Source organism: Onychostruthus taczanowskii, unplaced genomic scaffold (assembly GCF_017590055.1).
Source record: "Onychostruthus taczanowskii isolate IOZ18803 unplaced genomic scaffold, ASM1759005v1 scaffold158, whole genome shotgun sequence".
Lineage (NCBI taxonomy): Eukaryota > Metazoa > Chordata > Aves > Passeriformes > Passeridae > Onychostruthus > Onychostruthus taczanowskii.
Window position 1 is genome coordinate 782774 of NW_024498773.1, and position 17846 is coordinate 800619.

The window sequence follows — 17846 nt, forward strand, 5'->3', positions numbered from 1 at the left end:
TTAATCTGTAATGGAAGAAGAAACCTTATTCATGTAGACTTTATTTTCAAAATAAAAATAATTTAGGCTGTGCGAAATTGTATGATGCTGCTCTTAATGCAGTGATATTTTTGAAGCTACAAACTTTATATTCTTACCCTATAACAGAATTCTGGTGACATAGTCAAACATTACTTAATACTTAGCTTTCACATGTAGATTAAATTGTTGGAGTGAAAGTTGCTTATTTTTCTGTGAAAGTTGCTTATTTTTCTGGAAATCAGATACCAGTAAAAAGCTCTTACTTTTTTGTTAATGGTATGATTGTTGGCTGCTTTAAATAGATTCTGAAATGTGCTGAGTTTCACAAAGCTGAGTTTGGCTGTTAGTGGATTGGCCTTTTTTTGTAGTAACTGGCATGTGGAGGGAACTGGAAGGAAACTAGGACTTCTCATTGTTGTGTGACAAGAGTGCAAAGAAATCATGAAAGCATAAATTGTGTGAGTTGGCTTTCCCTTTATTAATGGAAGAAGGTTCTCAGGATCACATGAGCTTTTTCTCTTCTCTGAAATCCCTGCTATGGAGAATCCACATTGCTGCTGTTCTTCTATCTAAAGGATCTCAGCCAAGAATCTCTTTAGAACTAAGCAATATTTTTTTCTTACAGAATAGTGTTAAAAATTCTGATTTAACACTTTTTATTTAGATGTATTGTGCAAATATGCCTACTTTGTCTCATTGTTCTCTCACTTTAGGTGAAGTAGGTCATAAAACTCAGTATGGTACTTGGCTGTGCTTTGCCATTTCTTGGAATAAGATTTAAATTTGTTTGCATGCTATAAGATGAAATTCAGCTGATGAATGAGAAGCATTTCCCTCAAGCTCTTACTGGCTTGTTGTCAACTGGAGTTTGTGGGCTGAGGACTCTGTGTAGGTAGTGAGGTGACTTCTGATTCAGGTCTGCCAAGCTGACCTCAGTGCCAGGGCAGGCCATGGAGCAGATTGTGCTGTGTGCCATCTGGTCTTCAGGATGACCAGGGGATTAGGCCCTGCCTGCCTGGGATCCTGGCATGGATTTGTGAAAGGCAGGTCCAGCTTCACCAGTCTGGTCTTCTGTGACTATGTGACCTGCTTGGTGGATGAAGGAAAGGCTGTGGCTGTTGCCTGCCTGGATTCTAGCAAAGCTTTAGGCACTGTCTCCCGCTGCATTCACATGGAGAAACTGGCTGCTCATGGCTTGGACAGCTGTGGTGTCTGGGTGAAAAACTGTCTGGACATCAGGACCCTGGGAGTGGTGATGAGTGGAGTTACATCCAGCTGGTGGCTGGGCACCAGTGGGATGCCCCAGGGTACAGTGTTGGGACCAGTCCTGTTGAAGAGAGTGTTCCCTCAGTCTGCGGACAGCACAAAGTTGGGCAGGAGTATTGATCTGCCAGAGAGTTGGAAAGATCTGCAGAGGGATCGGAACAGGCTGGATCAGTGGGTGAGGCCAATGGCCTGAGGTTTAAAAAGAGCAAATGCACAGTCCTGCCTTGGGTCATAACAAGCCCTGCAGCTCTACAGGCTGTGGGAAAAGTGGCTGGAAAACTGCCTTGTGACAAAAGGGGGAAGCCGGTCAAGAGCAGCTGAAAGTGAGGCAGCCTGTGGCTGGGTGGCCAGGAAGGCCAAGGGCACGGTGGGCTGTGTCAGCAGCAGAGGGGAGCAGGAGCAGGGCAGTGAGCGTTGGCCTGCGCTGGGCCGCGCTGCGGCCACAGCTGGAGTGAATGCTGTGTGCAGCTGTGGCCCCCTGTGCAGCAGCAAGTCATGGAGGGGCTGGAGCCGGTGCACAGGAGGACACGGGAGCTGGGCAAGGGTCTGGAGCCTGAGTCAAATGAGGAGCAGTTGAGGGAACTGTGGATGTGTAGCCTGAAGAAAAGGAGGCTTAGTGGTAACTGTATTGCTCCCTACAACTGCCTGTAGTGAGGTGGAGATTCTTTCCACCTAGTAACAAATGATAGGACAAGAGGAAACAGGTTACAACAGGGGAGGCTTAGGTTTGATATCAAGGAAAATTTCTTCACCAAAAGGGTGAAGGTTGTCAAGCATTGGCACAGGCTGCCAGGGGAAGTTACGGAATATCACAAAGTGGTAGAAAAAGTTACCATTTCTAAGTCCCTGGAGGTACTTAAAAGACGTGTGATTGTGGCACTTAGGGACATGGTTTACTGAGTGAAGGCTTGGCAGTGGGTGTTGATCCTCAGGGTCTTTTCCAACCTAAATGATTCTTTAATCCTAAAAAAATGGCAAATGAATATCTGAGTAAGCATGTCAGGGTAGACCTTTTTGCTGAAGTGGATTCCTGCTCCTTATTTTGGTTTGTTTTCCAACATCTGAATTGTTTGGTTTTGAGGTTTGTGATTTTAGTATGTACTGTTTTGTAACTGTTTTTTGGAATACAGAAAGGTAAGTGTGTGAATAAAAATACAATGCATTATGGTTATAGAAATAAGAAATGAGGTTCCAACATAGAGGTGGAAATAAAAAGTACTGTAACATTAAATGTTTCCATATAACTTCAGTAGATATTACCCATCAGTGTCTTGCAAGACTTTTTTTTGTGCAAAAGTTGTGTGAATGTCTTTGGTGACGGACTTTGTGTTCAGATATATACAGAATGGATCTGTCTTCCATGTTTCTACTTGTGTTATCCTTGGAGAAACAGAATAAACTTCAGAGTGATGAGAGCAAAGTGTTACTACATCAAAATTATTATAAGGAATTTGTCCAATCTACTTGTTATATGTCATGTGGCATTGTGTTGGAATAATTTCATGGAAATTCCAGTGTGTTACTAGAAATGAAGAAACAGAGCATGTAGTGTGCAGAGATCGTTGTTGTGACAAGTGTTTCTTGCTTTTGGATTTTATAGTTAATAGGTTTTTTATAAGTAGTTTGGTAATAAATTTGTATCCTTCTCAGTTGGGATAGAGTTGCAGGCTCCTACCTTCTCTACAGTTCATTACACACGTCATTATAAAGCTTGTGTTCCTGATTGCTGCAGGTAGTTGTTTCTCTGTGTGCACAGAAAGCTCTTGCTTGAAACTGATCTGTGTTCTCAGAAATTATTCGTTTGCCAAGTAGCGGAGTTTGATGAACATGCGACTCCTCAGTTTCTCTTAATTACAAGTTACAACTACAAAAAAGCTAGTGCTGCAGAGAAAGGTAAAATTGAGTTGAGTTTATAGCTAGACCTCCATTTCAGTGTTTTTGTTTGCGGGGAGGAGAAGGGAAAGGGTTAGTTATTGCTGGCAGCACAGACCTGAAGATCAAGCTTACACAGTCTGTTAAAAAGCAGTCATATGTGCCATTACAAGAGGACTGCCTATCAAAATCGCTTTTTGCAATGCAGGTATGCAGGCTCCTTGTTATGCAAGAGGATAATATTTTTTTGGCAGATAGTGTATACAAACTACTTATATCCTGAACATACATATTAGAAAGTCTTGCTGCATAGTTAGCATTAATTAACCTTTGGCTACGTTTGGAAGCATATGCAGGATGGAATGGGAAGGAAATCTACAATGTTGACACCTACTTTGGGACATTGGAATTTAGTGGCTTGGAGAGTACACTAGTTTAGTAGGTAATTTTTTTAGAAGTGTTTTTTTGTTTCAGACTTGTTATTGAAACAGACTCTCCAACCAGTTTGTTAGGTTAGGAAGTCAGCATTACTCAGATTGCTGAGTGTGTGGGGATAGCTCTGCCCAACATCCACACCCACTGTCAGAACTTTTCACTACACATTGTAGCAAAGAAATTAATTTCATTGTCTATAAATAGGGTCATTCTCTTCATTAATTAGTGTTCTATCTTCCGTTGCTTATTGCTTTTTTGCTTCTCATCCTAATTAGCCCACATTTTCACTCCTTTAATTATCTTTATCACAGATAGAGAGGGTCCCAATACAATTGCTAAATTTTCTCTGTTACTTTCTTATTTTAGAGTTTTGCAAAATGTCCTTGTGGTCCATGAATTCTGTGTTCCTTGTGTCCAGTTTCAGCAATGGATCTCTCTCCCAGACTTTGTTAACCTCCTCCTAGGACTGAGATCACGGAAGCTTATCCAGCTTGATTGGAATTGGTTTAGAAGGGTTTCAATAATTTTCCCAAACTCTGTTCCCGCAACAGGAGGCTATGACAAACCTTGCTAAATGCTGGCTGCAGTGACAGGTGACAGAGCAGAAATTCACACATTATAATAATCATTTATTATGATTAATTAAAACAATAAATTAGAAAAGTTAACTTTTCTAATTAATTGTTTTAATTATTGGGAAAGTTATATAATTAACTAAGCACTATATGGTATAACTAAGTATTAGTCATGAATTGGGATCAAACACTATTGTGTGAAGGCTATAAGAATTTTCCAGCATTTTCCCCCACTGCTACATAGGCTCTTTTTTCTTTTAAAAATATAACTTTGGTTGGAAACAAACATAGTAACAGAACTGTCATGTAATTCACTAGATATAGGAAAAGTGTTTTGTGAGACTGTGGTATAAGAATTTGAGCAGATATGTTTGTGTTCTACCAGAAGCAGTCATGCTGCTTGTCCCTCATAGATGGTCAAGGTTTCTTCTACTAGTGTGATGTAGCAACAGCTTTTATTTTCATTTTCTTTCTAATGGAAACATTGAAACATTCAGTCATCACTGATAATTGCAATATTTAAAGTGCTTATTTATTAAAAAAAAAAAGTGGAGTAGAAATTGCCTAATTTCTCAAGTAGTTTACTACTGCAATCCATTCCTTGCCTGCTTGAACCATCTGTGAAGAGGTAATGCAACATTTTTTGAGTGTAGTGGTGTTGATTGTCATTTCAGTCATCAATGTACCTCCATTGCTTTTGTAAGTGTAACATCCTTTGGAACAGGCTAAACTTCATCAAACTATGAAACAAGACATTTATTTTGGAAATTGAGTGAAGTACTTTGATCAGACAAGCTCTTAGTTTTATTAAGTTGTATTTGTGTGTACAGTGTCTGAATAAAAACACTGAGTTCCTCAGCTGCTCCTTCTGGACTCAGGTCATAGTAGCACTGTCTTTGTAGTTCTAAATTCAGATGCAAGTCTTGCATATAACTTCCACTTTGTCTCAAGTCACTGACATCTTAGTGTCATATTGCTACTGTCCATCTTAGTGCTGCTCAGATTTCATGTGTCTTTTCCATGGTTACTTGTTTCCAAAACACCATCCTAATACTTGATCTGTTTTGAAAATACTCATTTGAAAGTATTTTTTTGTGTGTTGCAAAGTTTTTTGGTAATCATATTGATCTGGATGGTTGGTCATGTTGGTTTTACTATTCAGAAAAAGTGTAAGCTTGTTCTCAGGACCAGAAATTTGGTATGCCTTCATTTGTTAGCTTTTTCATGCAATTAAGTGGTGAGTTCTAGTGCCCAACACTTTGAAACATTGTCAGAAGTCTATTTATTGTCTTTTAAGGGTCCAAGTGGGTGACCATTGCACTGCTTCTACCTATTTCATAAAAAAATACTTTTCCTGTAGCTGATGTAGTTCCTGGTTTGAAATTTTGGTATGCTATAGCAAGTTGCTTATTTCAGTGAAAATGCTGGCCATCTTACCATTTTGCTCTTCAGTTAAAGCTTCAAGTACATAAGTAGATACTTCATTTTCATGACAAAGGGAAATAGCTTTTATTCTGAAAGAAAAGTTTGTACTTTCAGGCCTGTTCCAGCACCCCTAATGCTTGCCCACACCCCTAATGTTTGCCCGAAGGACAGAGTGTCTCTTATCCTCATGTTTAGAGGTTCTTTGAGTGAAAAATTCCCATTTATGATGGGCAAAGCATAGGTCGTAAAGGGCTAAGTAGCTGTGCTCCTTCTACTGTAGTAGAAGCGATACCAGACCAAAGTCGTCTTGAACTCCTCAATACTTTTTTTTTTTTTTTTTTTTTTTTTTTTTTTTTTTTTTTTGGTGGGTTTTTTTGGTTGTGTCTTTTAAAATTCAGCTCTGTTGTGGAGGGAGAGATACAGGTATTTGAGTCAGACATTTTACAAAGAAAATGCTGTATATGCCTTGAATAATGGGATTTCTGGAGGTAAATGCCTGCCTCTTCTCACTGAGATTCTTTGCAAAGTCTGTATTTTTTACTCAGAAAGATCTGCATTTAAGATCTCTATTCTTTCTAAGCTGTTTCCCACAGAATTTGCAAAGGCACAAGTAAAGTCTTCTTGATTACTCTGTATTAGTCATGAAAGACTTAGTTGTGGAATGAAGTTTGGGTAAAATTATTGGCTATCAGCACGTGGTGTACAACAAAAATAACTGCTGTGTAGCACCTACTATACACCAGGATCTAGACCAATTTAAAAAAAAAAAAGCTGATTATGTTACAATTTACTTACTTCTGTCATCAAAAATATATTTGTCAGCAGTTTTGGAGTAAAAGCTTCAGGGCCAATAACCCTAGTAACACTACTCTTGTCACCTGTCATTGCTAAGGAGATAGTGTCTGCAGGTAGTGCTGAAATACATGAGATTCCAAGGTTAGCAAATCCAATATATGATCGCATATACTTCCTCATAGTTACTTTTTAACATAAAGTTAAACTGATTTTTAAAAATAATTTTTTTAGTATACTAAAAAATTTGTTTACAGACTTTATAAGTACCAAATTTAAAGACAACTGAATACTTTTCCAATTTCTTATATACCTGTTTCTTTAATCATTCTTGGTACCAGGTTTCCTTCTCCTCTGTATTTCAGCAGAATTACTGTATTAGGGCTTTGTTCTTTGGTATTCAAATTGTTAAACTACAAGCATTTCATTGTATAGGACTCTAATTTTAGCCCAGTGTAGTGGAGCAGTGACTCTGTTTCCACAAAAGCAAGGAAAAAACCTTACAGAGTGCATGCAAATGATTTCTAGCATTTTTCTACATTTTGTTTTGTTATTTCAGCAAAAACTACAGGTCTAGATTAGAAATACAAGATGAAAAAGGGCACTGTGATTTTTCTTTCTTTCCAAATATAACTTATTTGTTTATATGTATTGTTGTATATGTTAATGACTTTTTAGAAGTCTGATATACTGAACATGTCTTAGGGGAGAAATGACAACATAGAATAATGATGCTTAATTCACAAATATAAGTGTCTAAATATATTCAGAATGAGCTCTAGAAAGGTTTAAGAACAGGACATAGTTTGGAATCACTTAAACAGTTTTAATTAAGTCAATCTTTTTGCTTTTTTCCCCTTTTTTTTTCACTTGAGTGTCTCTGACATTTCATACAGGGTACCAAGAAGCACAAAGTATGCCTGAGTACCAGTTCATATACATATGTGGTTATTATATTTTTGTCCTAGAACATCTTTGTTAATTTAACGTTTGTACACTGTAAATCTATATCCTTGCATTCAGTTAGATTCATTCCACTGTTGTGTTAACGCATGCCAGTGCAATCAAGTAGCCAGAATATTGTGAGGCTTCTTTTTAGTTAATATAAGACTAATGGGATGTTTGAATTGGCATGGAATTAGGTCTCTGACAAAAGCTTTAGATGCCAGTCCAAGTGATGGCTTGCTAATTAAATGTCTAAATGTCATTTAAGACCTTGAGAACTAGACTTGATTCATAAAGCTTTTTCCAAAAAAATGTTTCAAGTGCTGGAAGCTGAAAAGAATTAATTGAATGGAGAAAGAGAACTTGTCTTCCTCTAAAACCAGTGGATTTGTGTATTGCTTTGTTTTCCATGAAAGAGCAGTTGTCCATACATGACTGTCTTTATACTGTTCCAAATCACTCTCTCAATTTTACTTGTGAGCAAGATGTCTAGGTCTTTTTTTTTTTTCCACAAGTGAAATAGTGCCCAGAATGATGTAAAGCTATTGAAGAGTCCATGTGACAGTCTGGTATGCATGCAGCAAGGAAGACCTGAAACTAGTTGTAGTGACAAAGCCTGGTTGTAATTCACTGTTTTCTAATTTAGAAGTCTCAGGTGATTTAGAATATTTTAACTTGTTCAGAAAATACTGGAAGATGTGTTCACCTTCAAGATACCAGTGCTGCTGTGGCTGTTTTATTTCTGCTCTCTGCCAGTGTATTAACTCTTGTCTTAAAAGTCAAATGCTCTCAATATGGGTGGCTTTGGAAGGTACTTATGTGTTACTTCCTTAGCCAGTGTCTGTTGTTTGAAAATTTTCTGACTAGTGATGTAGAAATGATGGAGTTCTTTAGAACGCCAAGTAATTGTTAGTGTCAGCAGTTTGCCACCTGGTTCACTGTTTGGAGAGGAACTGTCTGTTTTATTCAATCTGTGTTCCATTTAAGTTTACTTTACCATTTCTGAGCATGGATGGATAGTGCTTTTCATGATTCTTGCCTCTGTTCTGAATTTTCTAACTTCTAAATATAATTATATTGCTTCTGTTTTCTAGAAGCCTCATAAGCTTCAGAACTGCTTTGTGTTGTGGAAACCTCAAATAATTAAAAAGATGCAGCTTTTGTGCTAAATCAATTCTGCCATTCAAAGTCTGTGGTGCAGAACACTACCGGGCACTTGGACTGGCAATAAGGCTGTCATGAGCCTCACTACCAGCACTTGGCAGCATTTGCTCTTCGGGGAAGGAGGAGCAAAAACCAGTAAATATGAGAACGCCAGGAAAAATGTCAGGCAGGTATAGACTAGAAGGCCGCTACTCTTGTAGCTCACTCAGTGAAGTCATGCTGTGACTCCAGCCTTTCCTGGAAGTGCTTGGACATTGTGGAGTGGCTGTGTGCTGTCACAGGTGCTGTCCCACCCACCTGTGTGGTGCGTGCACATCTGGGCACACAGAGCCAGTTCTGGTCGAGTCACTTATCCAGATGATTTTAGTCACACCTGTATGTGATAATGTGATGAATGAGTGCCACAACGTGAATATCGAACAAAATTTCAAAGTGTCTGGTCACGAGATGGGGAAAAAAAATCAAGTAAAGCAGAAAAATAAAGAAGTGAGACTGGACAACAGCTCATTCATAGTCTTGAATAAGAAAATTTCAATTACTGCCTATTGTGTTTCTGGAGAATGACTTTGGTTTTCTGTTCAAGTGACAGAAGGGATTTTGTCAATGGCATGGGATCTCTCCTATTGTTTCTTCCTTGGGAAGAAACTTATTACCTACTGTGAAGATTTCTGCCTTTCTCTTGCCACCTGGGGTAATTAGCTTACAAAATTAACTCCTTCAGTGTTGTGGGAAATACTTAAAATTCTTGAGCTCTCAGCTTACCTTAATTTTCAGGCATTAAGTTTCCCTGCAAGACTACTCTATTTGGATTTTTTCTTTGTGTAGAAAGAATGTATTATGTTTGTTTGCCAGAGTTTTCTTGGGATTGCTCAGTTTACTTGAGTTTGCAGGACAAACTTTAAACTTAGTAGTTTGAGTTTTATCATTAAAATGTTATAAATTACTTCGAGCAAGGGATTCTGTACTTGATTAGAAATATATACATTTATAAAGAGTAATGGATCTGTGAAATGCACATCCATGCTGAGAAGGACTGTGTGTCAAATATGACTAAGGGCCGGTGTTCTAGTTGACTTGCATTGGAAATTTTTGAAAATACAATCTTTTCATTTAAGATTTAAGTATTTGGGTTATGTATTAGGAGAAAAAGTAGTCTTCTAGTATACTTAGTGATGGAGAGCTTTTATAGGTATTGTTGTGATTAATTAAAATTTTCCCTTCTCATGTCATAGGGATTGAAATCTAAGATGCAAAGTACACCAGTGATGTTAGTTTTAAATTGTTACATCTTAATCTGACTGTTTCTGCAGAGTTGCAATATTATATTCTTTAATCATGCATTTCTATTATGGGTTCTAAAATTTAGTGCATGAAATTTAAGTATTTTGGTTGATTAGCTGGTGGCTTTGGATTCAAACTGAGAAGAGAAGCTGCAACTGAAATATGTATTCTATCTAGATCAATAAATTCCTCCCTTCTCAATTTTTTGACAGACTTAAATATATTTTCAGCTTTTATTGCACTGATACTGTATTTGCTCTGGGCATGAATATCAGTCCTTTTCTTCAACTGCTTTTTCCCAGTACTGTACTGAAGTAACTTGGCTAGTGATGATAAATTTTCAGTAGTAGCTGTTTCAGATGCTGATTTTGTTACTTTGAAGATGCATGGTGATTTCCAAGATGATAAATGGCCCAAAGAAAGGGCAGTTTTGTGTGACTTCTAAAAATGTGGATCACTGTGGAGCACTGTTGCTACATGTGTAGAGCTTGGAACTGGAAGCAGCTTGTCTAGAAATACAATGAATATTTCAAATTTGTGTTCTTTTTCTACTCTGCAGGTAGATCAATTTTAAAAAAGTATTCATGCTGCTTGAATACTGGGCAGAGCAGCTTATGCTTGAATTTTTATCCCTTGTTGGCTATTCAGTAGGTTGGACTTTCATGATTAGAAGAATATAGCATAAGATATTCTAGATTTCTCAGACTTTTATAAAAACACTTCCCTCTCCAATTAAAGGAAAAAAAAAGTTTTTTCCCCCTTATTAGTGTTACTGAAATTAAGATTTAAAGATGTCATTAATTCAAAACCCCAACAGAAGAATGTAACTCCTAGCACCCCCACCAGCAACACATATTTTGATTTGAGGCTGTGTATTTTTTACTTTCAATAAACTGACTAGACAGTGTGCCAAATGAGGAGGGAAAAAATTAATATGCCACCATTCCCTGAGGCTTGTGTAACAGCAATTCCCTAAGGGAGTGAGACCCAAATCATCCAATGACACATTTTTATGGTAAATAAATAAGCTGAAGAGAGTAAGAAGGCTACCAGAACAAAAGCTAATCCAAAAATATGACATGAATCATTATTTGCAGTCATTAATATGGCAGTGAGCAGAAAAACTGCATGTTGGCCAGGTGTCTTGGAGGGCTGTGCTTCCTGACAGCACAAGTCCATTCTTGTCCTGGTTTTTAGCTGAGATAGAGTTAATTTTCTTCTTTCTGCAGGGGTGCTGCCTCCCACAGCAGCTCATCTTGGCATGCATAGAAATCAATTAAGGGTGAAGTTCTATATTGGTCCCAAGAAATGAGCTGGGAGATTTTCTTTCCTAACCTTACCAAGCAATCACCTCGATCTTGGTGGTGTGAGACTTGATTATAATTGTTCCAAGACCTTATGAGTATATGCACACTGCAAGGAATTAAATTCTGAATTAACTGAATCATAAACTTTAGTGTATTTCAGCCCTGAAGTGGATCCCAGCTGTTCAGTGTGACCCTTACATTAGAGGCTGTAGAACAGTAAAACTTGGTATTTTTTGAAATACCTTGTCTCAACTTGTGGGCTTAATTCCTACTGAACTTTTGTGATTTGATTAACTGCAGCAATGTTGAGAAATTAATTTCCAGTTTGTCTGATCTGTGCTGATGGATCTCCTTAAACTTGTGACACTTAAAAATGTTTTCAGTATACAGTGATGAAAAACAGCCTACCTTTTTCTAAACCAGCTAAGTTTTACTCCTTAAACCATACAGCATAAATCTTCCTTGACAAGCCATTTTTATTTGTGGTCTTTCTTCAAACTCCCTAGTAATTACTTTTATGTACTGAAATGTGGAATTTTTTTATATATCTTTGAGTATGATGTATGTGTCCTCAGATTCCTTGCCAGCACTTTATCTTGTAAATGATAGTTTTTCTAGATTGATTTGATACAGTTGTCCTGTTGTAGCTAAGAGCCTTTAAGGCTCAAGCCTTAATTTTAAGTGTTCAAAAGATTATAATTACAGTGAAAGAACTCACAGCTATGAGTTAGCAAGATCTGTGTGTTTCTAGATCTTGTCACAGCCTTTCTTAATGCAGTGGGTTTTAAGAAACTTGTGTCTAGCTGGAATTTTTATAATCTTAGTAGACTTGGAGAATGGTCATGGTTAATGTACTTTTTTTGAAAAGGTCGTTGCTTACACGATTCCACAAAAATTTACATTCCCTCCTTTTCAATGCCATTGGCAAGAAACATGTTGATGACCTTTAGCTAAATAGATGACCTTCAGCTAACTGATTTATTACTACTAAAATGTCAGAATGCTTACAAGAAATTAGCTCTTGCATTAAGAACATCTGGTTCAAACCAAACAAAGGGAGGACTGAAAAGAAGATTGTGAAGAAAAAGGTAAATATTCCACTGATAGAGCTTCCATTTGTCAGGGTGGTGTAGTATTCTGGTATGCTCCTGGGCGCTATAAAGCTTACATAACCATGTAGCATCCATCTTTTAGCAGGGACCTCTGTCAACCACAGTGTAAGAAGAAACTGAATCTAACCATCCACTTGCACATGCAGCCATCCATGTGTCATGTGAGTACTGCGACTTCTTATTGTTAATGCTGAGTATGAAGAAGCAGCAAAATAGGGGTTTATCTTGCAATCCAGGCCACTTCAAGTGTTCCAAGTGAGCACTCAGAGTAGATCTGCTATCAGACAGATCCAGAGTCTGAGACTTCCCAAGAAACATGAGAAAATATACTGGTTTTTATCTTTCTTCAAACATATTTTTCTAGTCTGAATTTAGAACTACAAAGAGAAAAAGTACGTATTATTGAAAAAAGTCCTCTAGGCATAACCTTCCATCTGAAAATTAATCACCAGAGAATCCCTGAGGTATGCTTTCCAAGGGCTTTTATATTGAAGATATTCAGCCTTCAGTACCATTAACAGACTACTGAAACAGAATTACATATAGGCTAAAAGGTACAATTAGAAGTTTTCAAATTCTCTGGATAAGCAGTGGGAATGAGTGGTTTGGCACATACCAACACAGCCTGGTCAGTGGGCTATGCTACACTTGAAAGTCAGCTCTTTATCTGATCACTGTGAACTCGCTTTCTGCACAATAAAGACAAAGATTACTAGCTCACATCTCTAAAATCAGCTTCCACATTTCTTCAAAGGGTGAGCCACTTAGTGGATTAAATAAGCACCATCCATGAAGCAATAAGTGAAAATTACAGTATGCAGATACAGTAAACTTACCTAACAAGCCTGAAAGAGCCACAGCAGAGGAAATTAAGTGATATAATGCTAAGATAGTGTGATGTTCTTAATTAGTGGAGAAGGAAATCGTAGGTAATTTGACACAAAGTTGTGTCAGATGGTGTTTATTGTATAGCTGAGATAGAAGAGTGGATGGTGAAATACAATGGATTAATGGTTTTCTAAACCCCTATTTTGCTGCTTTACTGTTTTTAGAAAATGTGGCTAGTATTGCAGGCTGGGCTGTGGCTCCATACTAGAGCTAACAGTTGTGAGGAAGGAAGCAGTATTTCTCCTTGATTTTTTTTAATTTAAAGCAAGAAACTTTATGCAGATGGAAAAACTTAGTGAGAGGGAAGATAGTATGAGTGGGAGATGCCCCAGAGAGCAGACTACTTCTGGACAAAAGTAAGGAATTGGCAAACAGTAGAGAGCATTAAATAGTAAAGAATTTAAAGAGCAAGTAATGTATTTTTGTACCTCTGACTTAGTTGTGAAATAACTAAACAGCGTGCAATTTTCTGCTTTTCTCATTTAGCTTATGGTACATGTCTGTGGGGTAGTTAATTGACCCCACAAACAAGGAAAGACAGACCTTGTCATTTATTGTGGAAAAATATTCTAAAGTTCAGGAACTGGTAGCACAGCTTCCTGGGGGAAAAAAAAAAGGTGGAATTTTGTACATTAGTATAGTAGAAAATCTGTTCTCAGTACAGAAAATTCCTGGTTTTGTAGGACTACTGCAGATGTTCTGGATGATTCATTGGGAACAATGACAGAGTTATTTTCTTTATTCTTTCTTCATCTGCATGAGAAAGGCAGTCCTTTAGGTTCTTGATCCTCAGGAAAACTTCTGATGACCTTTCTAGTGCTCATAGTTGGAAGTTCCTATAGTTGGGAAAATAATATGTAGTATATATGAGAGAATTTTGATGGAGAAAGCAGGGCTACAGCTCTTAATGGCCAAAACAGTGATACTAATGCCAGTGGGAGCAAGTTATGAGTCTTCCCAAGTGTGTATATACTACCTTTCACTGGTCCTGCACACATAGTAAGGACAGGCCTCAGAGGAAACCTGGTCTTTGTGTGGTAGTGAGAGACATGAATGTACCTTCACAGTACTAAAGACAATAAGGAACAAAGAGAATGTTCAGCTTTATTGATTTTTTTTTCCCCATGTAAGGTTGAAAGGCACAAGAAGACCTTTGGTTACAGCAGCTGCTAAAATTTGTCATCAAATTGATGACAAATCAATTTGATGATACTTTTGAGATGTTGAGATGAAACTTTTCTCTATGTAAAACAGATGTGAAATGTCTTCAGTTTATTTTGTCAATGAAACCTGTGAAATACCATCTTTCTAAAAAGTGCAGTCTAATACAAGTCAATGGCTATTGTTTCACATTTGCAAGTAATGCCAAAATAGTTCCTGGCACCAGCGAGAGAATTTAGTTCATTACCCAACCACTCCCTGCTAAGGGTTTCTGAGGTAGGTAGTTCTGTGCATGTTCAATGACTAATAATGAAATATCAATCACTTTAAATGTATTAAATAGTGAAAAGCTTCTATACAGAAGACTATTGCTGCAGAGGGTGAGGTTGCAAAGGTTGAGAGAATTATCCTATTTATGAGCCAGCTATCTAAAATCAGAAAACCTCTTGCAATTTCTGTTGTAGTAGTTGTGATTTTATGTGGCAAATAGATACTTTGGGGAATGTACCTTATGTTTTTAAAAATTCAGACCTTAATCTACTCAGAGATTCTAAGCACTGCTTAGTAGTGGGTTGTAACAGTTAATGACAATTTTGTTTGGTCTCAAAATATATATTTTATATATATATTTTGAGACCAAATATATTTTTATAAATGCAATGGGAAACTCTTACCATATAGATTGCGTGAAAAATTGCCTAAAAAATACTGATGATTCCATTTCTTAGCCCAAATTCCCATCTGACTGTTTGAGAGTGCTGGGCTGAGTAGGCTGCATTGATCTTGTCCAAAGTCATAGAAGTAATTTGAAACTGAACAGGTATCTTTAGATATTAAAATTTTCTGTCCTTTGGATTTGATAGCTTACATGGATTCATGCAGAGATTTGTCTTCTGATAATGGGTTTATGTAATATCTTGCAGGTATTGCTAAGTCTGTCTTGGTAATGGTTTTTTCAAAGAATGAAAAAGTCATGTTGTTCCATCTGCCAGATAGAAAATAACTAGCCAAAAATAAACTTAGTCTAAAGACTTTTTCTTGTAAAATTCCTTTCTTTTTTCCTCTGAGCCTGGCCTTTTTTTTTCCCCCTCAAACAGTGTTTCATTGGTATTAGTTTTATTAAGAAAATCCAGTAGTGCACATAGAAAGCGGTGTTGAGGGAATATATTCACCTATATAGCAGTGGTTTGACACCACTGAAAGATGCAATAGGGGAAGGGTCAAAGCATGCTGTTTATTAAACTGAATTTGACTTAGTACTGGGTTTTGCTGCAGAGGTAAGTACGTGTGACACAGGCAGCGACCATAAGCTGCCATGTTTATGAAATCATAACAGAATGGGCATTACAATGAGGGAGGAAGTCTTTTTCTCTCCCACTCAGCTGTCATCTTGGCAGAAAGCATTAAAGAATTAGTGTTTCTGCTTGTTCTTCAATTAAATGTGGGACTTCAGGCTACAGAGCAGTGAATTTGCTGAGATTGTGACTCCCAGACTCAAAAAGGATTAACCAGTACCAGGAGTAGCAAAAAATTTTTTCATATAGTGGGAACTACAGTTAGTTTTTCAGAGCTGCAGAAAGTGCACTATGGTGTGTGTAAATGAATACGTAGCCTTCTGTCTTTGGTACACCTGGTTTGGGTTTAGAAAGTTACTTCTCAAAGCTTAGTTTTTCACTTTTAAGTGTGGAATTTCGTTTTCAAGTACCTAGTATTTCGATTTCTTTGTTTTTCTTTACATTTTTTTGTCATCTTTACACACATAGTCATTCTAGACTGTGGCATTTGCCACCTCTGAACACTTGCCACTCTTCAGGTTTAAACCTACTACTGGAGTATCCTGCTTTGGTATTAAGGTACAACTCCTATTGCAACAATTTGCCAACTGATAACGAAGGTGTTGAGTGATGTCTGTATTTATTTGAATGTACACTTGTACTAATGTAAAGAATTTTAGGATGGAGAGAGCTTCACAAAAACAACTGGGAGCATTTTGGTTTGCTTTTCTGAGGGTGGAGCTGTGGTGTATATCACCAAGATATCAAGTAAGATGGCTTTAGGTCTAATGACTAGCTAGGTTCTAAAATTTTAACTGTTAAGAGTACTGTGACAATTTGTTACAGCCAAGGGAGGATAAACTTGGTTGCTGTGAAGTGGAATCAAGTGTATCATAAACCCATAAACCATAGTATGTTAACAATACTGTAATTAATAGAAGCTTTATAGCAAAAAATCATAAAGCCTGGAACACTCTTGACTAATGGCCCATTTAACTTTGGCTTAAAGTATTTTACCATAATAGCTGAAGTGACAGTACCTCTGCAGTTAGCCTGAGTGGTGAAGTTAGAGAGAATTTTGTGCAAAACTGTCCTGAAGGTAGCAGATGACATGTCACACGTCTTGTTAATCACGAAGATGTTTGATAAAAGGTTATCTGGTAAAGGGCATCTTTTCTGAGTGTGAATTATCGCCTTCTCTGATTGGAAAAAGAAGGTATGAGGAAATAGCTATAATGAAATTAGTAGCATTTAAGTAATGTGTGGTGCAATTGCTAGCATGCGCACACAGGCCTGCAGTGCCTTTAATTTAATCTCATCCCAGCCACGAGGTCCTACATGTTTGCTTGTCTCATGCAAATCAAAAGATTATTATAAGCAGAATGAAGGATTATAAAAAGGCATATCAGGACGTATATTTTTAATGAGTTACCTATCCTTATGTCCCCTTGTATAAGTGTATAACTCCATAATTTACGTAACATACCCCAGGGAAGGGCATTGTTCCGCTCTGGGTGGGTAGCCATTGCACCTTTTCAGATGTCTTCTATCATGACCTGTTTTGTTGAGATGGGTTGCACTGCCCATAGATCTAGTCTTGAATCATTCTAGCAGATTTAAAAGGTTTAATATTGTGCTGTTTCTGCAAAGCTGACTTTGATATAAAAGTTTTTAAAAAGATTCCTGTAGTACCTGTTATATAGATAATTGTTTTTTAAAGTGAAAAACAAACGCAACTGAAATATGGCTTAATTTCTGTTGTGTCTTGGATTTCAGTAGTGTGCTTCCGTGAGATTTTGAGTCATCCTCAAACACATTGTTACATTCTTACCCTTGGAGAGAGATAATTTCTGAAAGGAGATCATAAAATAGTTTCATAAATTGATTTCTTTCATAAATTCATTTGTCTTTTAGATTATTTTTTTTCCAACTGGTACTTATTGTTCTGATTTAGCTCAATGTTCTGATTGCTTAAATGCTAAATATATTTGCTTTGTTGTTAAGCCACCAAGTAGCAGTAACAACTTCATATCTGAAAAGCACATGAAAACAATGCTTTACTGAACTGCAGAGAAATCTGAGATGCCCTTGAAGGACACGCTTCCTGCTGCCTTTTTAATAAGCAATGTCTCAATTTATTTCTAGGTGAGCTGTACCAGCTTTCATGCTACTACACGCAGAACCTCGTTTCATTTCTACATTAGCAGTGTTAAATGTTCTGTTTCGGCAGGCGGGTGAAGAGCGGCGGCGGGGCGCGGCGCAGCCCGGGCGGGTTTGCGCAGCGCGGGTTCGGTGTCCGGGCGCTCCGGCAGCGCCGGCGCCGCGCCC

At 37.6% G+C, this 17846-nt stretch overlaps 1 protein-coding gene across 7 annotated transcripts in view; it reads left to right on the plus strand.

Annotated features, from left to right (window-relative positions):
* The window catches only part of APC (APC regulator of WNT signaling pathway), a 96589-nt gene that overhangs the window by 4122 nt on the left and 74621 nt on the right, over positions 1-17846 (plus strand). For 4 of the 7 annotated variants that reach the window (XM_041399186.1, XM_041399181.1, XM_041399185.1 and 1 more), the window contains exon 2: positions 12278-12356. The exons of 2 other annotated variants lie outside the window; for them this stretch is intronic. In XM_041399186.1, the coding sequence (XP_041255120.1) occupies positions 12336-12356 (21 nt within the window). In that variant the 5' untranslated portion in view covers positions 12278-12335. The remainder of the gene's footprint in view (positions 1-12277; positions 12357-17846) is intronic. One more of the 7 variants, XM_041399183.1, reaches the window with a different exon arrangement.